The sequence below is a fragment of the Passer montanus genome, unplaced genomic scaffold (assembly GCF_014805655.1).
Source record: "Passer montanus isolate IOZ18808 unplaced genomic scaffold, ASM1480565v1 scaffold10, whole genome shotgun sequence".
Taxonomy (NCBI): domain Eukaryota; kingdom Metazoa; phylum Chordata; class Aves; order Passeriformes; family Passeridae; genus Passer; species Passer montanus.
In genome coordinates this window covers 11,908,402-11,917,065 of record NW_024356505.1, presented here as the reverse complement: position 1 = coordinate 11,917,065, position 8,664 = coordinate 11,908,402, and the positions used below count along the sequence as shown (strand labels likewise).

General features: G+C 38.8%; 1 protein-coding gene across 1 annotated transcript; it reads right to left on the bottom strand.

The window, feature by feature from the left end:
- Nucleotides 1–1,686: 1,686 nt before the first annotated feature.
- On the bottom strand, nucleotides 1,687–5,443 carry NPVF (neuropeptide VF precursor). The gene is made up of 4 exons (XM_039710535.1): nucleotides 5,422–5,443; nucleotides 5,220–5,382; nucleotides 3,043–3,415; nucleotides 1,687–2,164 (listed from the first exon to the last, which is right to left on the bottom strand). Exons 2-4 carry the CDS (start codon nucleotides 5,358–5,360, stop codon nucleotides 2,157–2,159), a joined length of 522 nt encoding a protein of 173 aa, XP_039566469.1. The 5' UTR covers nucleotides 5,361–5,382; nucleotides 5,422–5,443; the 3' UTR covers nucleotides 1,687–2,156.
- Nucleotides 5,444–8,664: the final 3,221 nt, after the last annotated feature.

Here is an 8,664-nt window from a genome sequence, read left to right as displayed (position 1 = left end):
TTCATGCCAGGAAGTCCCAATAGTCAATTGATTTACTTGTGTCCTTTTCTTGCTTTTTCTGAATTCATGAATAATATCTCTGTGTGGATAATAAATAATCCAGTGAGTGATAGCTAGAGCAATGTATGTTGCCTGTTGTGCCCCTCCTCCTCCTGTTGCACTATCCAGTGATTGTTTTCTTGGCTCATGTGCTCTCAAGCCAAACAGAAATTTTGCACAGCACAGCATAATTTCTGCTTTATGTACTTTTCAGCTAGAAGTTCCCCTGTTAAGGGAAAATAAATCAATAGCCACCTCCTGTATCCATGCTATGAAGCTTGCTGTAAGAGGACAACTTAATTGTAACCTGCTGCTGGGCCAGTGTTTGGGCTTCTGCTTTCCTCCCACAGCAGCTATCATTAATGCCAATAGATGTGTACCCTGTCTCTGTTGCTAGGTGATAGGTGCCTTAAAAAGGCAGCTTCTATTGCTGCTCGGGGATTCTCACAAATCTTGTTTCCTTTTGGTTCACATGATGTGCAGTGAGGTTTGCAGGACCAGAAACACAGCTCAAGGTCCAGGGCATTTCCTTCTGCTGTCCATTTGACTGTAAATCACTTAAAGATTCTGGTTTTCTTGACTGAGGAATAAATGACACCTGTTCTGGTGGTAGGCAATGGCAAGACTTCTACTTCATAGCCTGGATCTTTGACTTTCCCCACACACAGTTTGTTGACCAGTGTCCTTCAGCATGGACTTGGCTGATGTAGCCAAGTGTTATACTGCAAAAGAGGTCTTTAAACAGCACTTGCTAGGTAAGTGTTTTCTGAGGCTCAGAGAAAAACCCAAAATTGGTTTGGCACTCTCACATTCAGAAAGTGTAAGCTCACTGGTTTTTATCTGTTTAGAATTTCCTATTTCTTTGTTATTTCAGGTATGAGTGAGTAGAGAGAATAGATATTCTCAGGAATATAGTCTGATTCCTTTGGATTGAATTAGATTTAGCAGACACAGGTTGAATAGTGTTGTGTTTCCTGTAGCCTCATTAACTTTGTGGAGGAATGGCAACTCAGCCTGTCTCATCTGTGAATTAACCTGATCAATTTGATAGGGTTTTTTAACAGGTTCTTGTAAATATATGTGGAATGTAAGGAGATCTGGTTATTGGTTTTTCAGCATAAAGACTAAGACAAGAGACAGGAGAAGTAATAAACTCTCAGACTGCCAAACCTTGCGGAAGAGGAGGCAACAGGACAGTAGCAATGAGCAGAACTTCCAGACCACTTCTTGATGGGACTTGAACAGAGCCACTCAATGCCTTGAGGAGGTTCAGCCAGACACTGCATGCACGCTGTGCATGGACACTGGTGAACACACATATGGGTGTGTGTGATCTGATAGCAACCCTCACACCAGGCTAGCTGGACAGTAGAGTGGTCTGATTGCCAGCAACTGAGGAGCCAAAGGGACCTGGAGGTCTGAGGGACAGGAGCTGGAGAGAGACAGGCTGTCTGCTCCAAGCTATTGAACAGATTGAGCATCCAAGGGCTGCTGATGAAGGTGCCCGTTTGTGTGTGTGATTCTAATGTCAGTTTAAAGCTGGACTAGCTGGTGAACTGAAGAGGTGTAGGAGCCAGCTGCCAGAGAGACAAGTTGCCTTTCAGATTTAGATCTAAGATGACCCATAAAAACCAGAAAAAGTGTTTACTCAATGCTTGATTTTCTCTAGCTGCTCATGACACAAAGGCTATCAGCAGTTTTGATCCTGCTTCTCATTGTTATTATTCACATCGTAGGCTTCTTTTTTATTTGAACCATGCAACTTTATTAATTTTATGCTTTTTAAAATTCTGCTTTAAATGCTGTTAATTATACAGCCATTGTTCTGAAATTCAGTTTTACAACCAATAGGACATAAGTAGCGCAAAAATAAATAGAATTTATATTAGACCACCACTGAAGCAAAATACCACAACAATCACTACAATTATCATTGCCTTATATGTCAAGGGTTTGTACAGAAAAAAATACATTATGCATATGTGAAGGCAGGTTTGCATTTCAATTCACATTTCCTTTTCATGATCTTTCGTTTTGAAAACACATTGCATCTTTTCCAGATTCTGTCTTCGTCTGTCTTCATAATTTCATTCCAGTATTAATGTAACTGTTAGAATTCATATCCCTAAAAAGACCAGACAAATAAAACAAAAGCTGTTATAATTAGGTGAGACAGTGAGAAAGGAATGAAAGGAATCAAATTAAATGAGAGAGAACCTTGGCTTCTAATGTATCCATTATCTTTTCTGGCCTGAACTTCTACTTTATGCATGTGTCAGATGGAGGTCAGGGGTAGGCAACTCAAACTTGGTTACAAGACAACTGGGCAGTTCCAGTAAAGCAGCAGTTATGATAAGAAGGACTGTTGTTGAAGAGCTGGTTTAAATTAGTCTTAGTAATAGGAAATAGTTTTTCTATGCTGAAAAAAATTCTGAGATGTCACAAAAATTTTTCCATGGTAATGTGGAATGAAAAATCAAAATCTCAAATATTATCTCAGGAAGAAAATATGAAAAAAATAGGATTAGGTGAGAAAAAATAATTTTCAGAACACTGTGGTTCAGCTTGGAATTTTGTCTTTTTTAAACTCTAATTTGCATAAATTTAGAAAATGGAAGAGTAATTTTTAGGTAAGTTTTATTGTGCTGAAATGGGATATTTTAATGATTCTGAACCTTTTTCACCAAAGCTATGACTTTTCAAAATGAAACCTGATCTAAAAAAGCATCAAATCTAATCCTGTCATATGAACATTTTCAGATTTGGCTATTTGGCATTAAAAAAGATTTTATAAAAAAAGATTTAAAAAGATTTTCTAAAAAGTTTTTCTACTACTTTTGATGAGGCTTTTTGATTTGATGAAATGCAATCCTTTAGGCAAATTGAACTCATATTGAAGTGCTTAGGAATATTCCTAGAGGAATTCTAGCAGTATTTAACCATTGCTAACCTATGATTTAATATGCATTTTGTTATGTGTCTTGAACACTTGTGTAGCGTTACCTGGTTCAGATTCCTCAATGTCTCGAGGCAGATTGACAGCCAGTGACTTCCCAAATCTCTGTGGCAAATTTAGAAGTGATTGACTGGAACCTTTAACAAGTGGAGATCTCCCAAGCCTGTGTGATACCTTTGGAGCATGATTAAGTATGTTCTCTCCAAAAGCTCTTCCAAATCTCAGGGGCAAATTAGAAAATGGTTTAATGCTTCTTTCTTCTGGATAATTTCTTCCAAATCTAAGAGGTAAATTAGCAACTGAATTTGGCATCTTGCTTGCTGTAAAATGGTTCATTTTAATGATGTCTTTTGTTCCCCAGTCTTCCATGTCTTCAAAATTGAGGCTCCTCTGCTTTTCTTCCAAAATATTATCTTTAATCTAAAGAAAAATATTTTTAGAAAGGATATGATCATTTTATAAGGCATTACTCCAGCTACCAATGACACAAAGTATTAAATTTCATACCTCCTTAGAAAGCTGCTGGGTAATGCTCTTATTTTTTTGAATATGTAATGTTTTTTAGTTCTCTTTGCTAAACTCCATTGTAACATGAGCTCCTTCATATGGATTACTTCATATGCTGACATTGTCCTGCTTACCTTTTCAGAGCTCTGACCACAAGGACATATTTCCATATCAGGGTCAGCAAACGGTTCAGCTCAAATGGTGGCAGTTGGAAATATTTCTGGGCACAGGTGTCAGTACCTGTGCGTTCAGTTAAGATAGGACAGCAGCTGCTGTCAGGTCCACATTTGTTTGTATCACCACCTGAAGTTCTGTGGAGTGGAAGATGCTGAACACATTTTGTGACTTCACACAGACCCAGACTCTTACACACCTGGTCTGGATGAACGGGGGGGGACCAAGATACCTGAAGGTGTGGCTCATTTCTTCCTCAGCATTGGGTGGATGCTTTGGACCCAGTATCCATCCAGGCTATCAGGGAAGTGAACGGAAAGGTTTTAGGTCAAGTTCACATCATGCCTGTTCTGGACTTGCAGCATAGAAGTTGCCCTGAGCTTTAAATGGCTTCGGTCCTCCACTAGCCCACAAAATACACTTGGAGCTCCTGGGCCCCTAATTTTTGTGCAGCCAGCACCAAACACACTTTCTGTATCTATGCTTCATTCAGTGAAGAGCTGAGCCTAGTATATTACCTGTCTCATGATGTATAGGGCAGCTGTTTCCTGAAAAAGAGCTTTATCAGTATGACCCTTCTAACAGAGCAGTGTTCTTCCCTCAGCATATTGAGAAAAACTTACTTTTGTGACAAAAATAAGTTTCCAGAACTTACCAGCAAATATGCACAAATATGGATTTAAATTTCAGTCAAAGATACAAATGCTACTAATCATAATTTCACTTCCTTATCCCTATTTGTCTTCCCTGTGAGTTTCTCCAGTTACTGGCAGAGAACAGAAATGAACCATTCTAGTTCATACTTCATGATTTAAGCTTTAAATAAACTATCCCTCTGATTGCACCTGCACACTGCTTCTGGAAGTATAAAAAAGATAGTGAACTAAAGTCCAGAGGATTTAACTAGCATAATTGAATTTGTATTTTGTTTTGAAGGATGTTTATTATACCTATGATGATAAGTCAAAAAGAGAGGTTGGCTCCCATTTCCTAGGGAGCATTTGCAGGGAAGACATGAAAAATAATGCAGCTGAAGTGTGCAAATTTCATTTGGCACCTATTGAGACATAATAAATGTGCAACCCTGCAAAGAAATTTTTATAGGCAATTTCCAGAGTAAAATTTTAAGACCATTAAGTATATTAGATTTAAAATGTTCTCTGTTTATCATTATTCTTTGAGTATTACAAGCATGCCTTTATTAATTTTGGATTAATAATCTTTCTGTTATGTGCATAAAACACCTGACAGGAATTTTAATTGAGGATTCACTGTGTACGTAAGAAACATTTCAGAAAAAGTTGCAGCCTAATCACAAAGCTGTACTGCAAGAAAAGTGAAACATGAGTTGATTTACACAGTATGTGTGTTTGAGCAAAGGAATTTCTTGAAAATTCTTTTGACATGTTTTTTTTCATACTGCTGGTGCTGTAATGCTGAATGCTGTGGAATGGGTTTAGGACAGTCTGTGCCAAAACACCCAGTGTGCTCAGGATCTGACCCACAGTTCCCCCCAAAAAAGTCATAGTAATACAGATCTTACCTCATAATATTTATCATCATTGTCTTCTCTGCTCTGCAGCCTGGACTTCATTGGTTCATTTAGGCACATGCTGTTTGATGTGAGAGAGACAACTGTAGCTAAAGCAAACAGAATAAACTTCTTGGATAAAATGACTTTCATTTTTTTTTCAAGTTAAGCGCTTCTTGGATAAAATGACTTTCATTTTTTTGAAGTGAAACACACTTAGAGAGCTCAGAATCTGTACAGAAAATAAAACTGCCATCTTTTTATATAAGCAGAAAACAAAACAAAATGCTTTCACCATGACATCAGTCTCTAAAGCTCCAACTCCCAGTATTAATTAGGGAAATAATTTGAATATATTGGAAGAATGTTGGGAATTTCTTTTCTGAAGCTTCTTAGACAACACAACTCCTTGTTAGGGACTCACTAACTTTACAAATATTTTCTTCTGGTGAAGTATGTCATAATTAGCTAATTTTGAGAGCTACAACAGCAGAGATGTACAATAGCCACAATGCTCCATCACTAGTAGACAAAATCACCTTGTTTCTTTCTTTTGTATTGGTGTCCTCAGAAGGACTATGAAAGGAAGCTTTCCCCATGTAAGCATTCTTCTGCTTAAACCATTCTTTTGGACCACAGAATGCTTGTTTATAATTATGTACACATAGGAACATTTATCCCATTACAATCTGGTGCTGTGAATTGGAGTTTTTGATCAGATCCTAAGAGATGTTATGCATCAGCATAATCTATTGACATACATAATGTCTATGCTCTAAATTTGACATATTAATTTGCATTCAGAATGGGTTAGGTACATGCTTTTAAAATCCATAAGGTAACATTTAGAAATTAAGGTTATCTTACATCTACATTTTTCAGGCCAAATTTCCAGCAGTGGTTTTTAATCTGCCACTTAGCTGAACACAGTGAAAGCACTGGACTGCCCATGCATGTTCTGTCCCAGAAGGAGATTCAGGATGCAGAATAAACCTACCCTTAAAGCACACATTGAATTGGTTGCTAGATAGGCTGGTGAGCCAGGCTAATATTAGACAAAAAGCATATCGTGTTGTTCTTCCATTTATTATTCCTAAATTCTTGAAGTGATTTAAATTAGTACTTAAAATCAGCCCCATATGGAGGAAATTTGATTGCTCGCATTAAGTGCTCACACTGAAAACTGGACTCCAGGCATGTTATTTTGCAATTCAACACCAGAGCTGTAAAATGTTCATTCCATCACATTACTAGCAATGCTGTCCCAAGAGAACATGTTTTATGCTCTGGGCAGAATGGATAGGATGGACTGTTTATCTATTGACAGTATGTTACTGTCTTTGCTGCACAGTGAAGCTGAAGGATTTGCAACTAATCTCATTTTTTAATTAAGTTGGCTGTTTTGATGGGTGCATGGCTGCAGTCATTTCTACCTTAGATTCTCTGAGACTGAGATCCTGAAAGCCATAAGCAGCCTTCAGAAGGAAATCCCATTGACAGAACTGGAAGTGAAAAGGGGACAGTTTCTCTTAGATGAACTTCCCCAGGTGGAGATGGTGTCAAAGATTCTGCTCATTTTTTATGTGACAAAGACTATCAAATTGCTAAAATAGATGAGAATGGTATCAGTAAGATAATTAGGAGCTCCTGTGAGAAAAGAGTGTATTTTAATAATTTACTGGCTTTTGTATGTCACTTTGCTGTTGCACAGTTACATTTACATTTACATTTTTACATTTACATTTTTGTACTGCTTGTTTTTTTGTGATGTGCAATCCTTCTGGCCCTGTCTGACAGCAGAAAAGGTTGGGTTCAAAGACCATAGAACCATAGATGGTTTTGAGTTGAAAGGGACCTTAGAGATCATCTAGTTCCAACCCCCTCTGCCATAGCTGGGGGCGCTTTCCCCTAGATCAGGTTTCTTTGAGCCCCATCCAAGCTGGCCATTCCCTTCCAGGGATGGGACATCCACAGCTTTTCTTGGCAACATGTTCAAGAGTCTCACCACCCTCACAGCGAAGAATTTCTTCCCCATATCTAATCCAAATCCACTCTCTTTTAAGTTTAAAGATACTCCCCCTTGTCCTTTCACTATAGGCCCTTGCAAAAGTCTCTCTCCAGCTTTCTTGTAGGCTCCCTTTAGGTACTGAAAGATGGTTAAGGTCTCCCTGGAGCCTTCCCTTCTCCAGGCTGAACAAACCAAACTGTCTCAGCTGCCTTCATAGGAAAGGTTTTCCAGCCCTCTGATCATCTTCATTGCTATCCTCTGGACCCACTCCAACAGGCCTGTGTCCTTATTATGTCCGTGGGCCCAGAGCTGGATGCCATAATTCTGGTGGAATCTCATGAGAGTGGAGTAGAGGGGCAGAGTCACCTCTCTCACCTCCTGGCCACACTTCTTTTGATGCAACCCAGGTTATGATGGGATTTCTGGGATGCAAGATCCCTTTTCTGGCATATGTGGTGGGAATAAGCACAGTTCTGTGTAGTCTCAAGGGGCAGTGGTTCCCCTTGCATTCTCTGAGACTGTTCTACAAGGTGCTTTAGAGTGGGATGTGGTAGATAGGGAGGGAAAACATACCAGTAGTGATTATGAAGAGGGCTTGTATGAGCACACATAAACCATGTATGCAGGAAGTAAGAATGCTTGATGATGCATTTGTGAGAATGCCTTGGTATGAGCCCTCTTCTCAGAGTAGGTGACTTGTCTTCTGTTTCTAAATAATATTCATGGCAGGGAAATGGTATTCTGGGGATACCAAAATTTTGGTATTTGCAATTCTGAGCCAAATTCTTTGGAAAACAGAGAGACTAAAATGACAATGGAGAAGACCTCTAGAAGGAGCCCATGTCCCCTTAGTGCTCTGGCAGGTCAGGGGCAGTGTGGTATTCACATCTTCTTTGAACAGGGAGAGACTTAATTCTCTCCCAGGATTTTCCTGGGAAAACTCTGCGAGAAAGATCAGACAAAGAAGAAAAACAATTCTTATCTTTACTTGCTGTATCTGTTGTTTGGCACAGGTGGAATGTGTTATGGAGATTGTTTACCAAAAGAGATTTCTTAATTGGATACTGATAATGGTGATTTTGACTGATTGACCAGTTAGGTCAAAGCTGTGTTGTGACTGTCTGTAAGAGTCACGAATTTTACCAAAAGAGATTTCTTAATTGGATACTGATAATGGTGATTTTGACTGATTGACCAGTAGGTAAAGCTGTGCTATGACTGTCTGTAAGAGTCACAAATTTTTCTTCAGTATAGTATAGTAGAGTAGAGTATAGTATAGTATAAGTATAGTGCAGTATTAGTATAGTTTGTGGTATAATACAGTATAGCTTAAAAAAGCATTTGATCAAGGCTTCTGCAATCATGGAGTCAAGGCTCTTTATTCTCTGCCTGGGGGACCACTGCCACAATAGGGCAGCAATTGTCTCTTTTCATCAAGGGCTGAATGTG

Excerpts from the sequence above, each read along its gene's own strand:
- NPVF (XM_039710535.1), bottom strand. The coding sequence starts at position 5,360 with ATGAAAGTCATTTTATCCAAGAAGTTTATTCTGTTTGCTTTAGCTACA. Across the intron at positions 3,416-5,219 it reads ATGATGATAAATATTATGAG|ATTAAAGATAATATTTTGGA; the intron begins GTAAGATCTGTA and ends ATTTTTCTTTAG.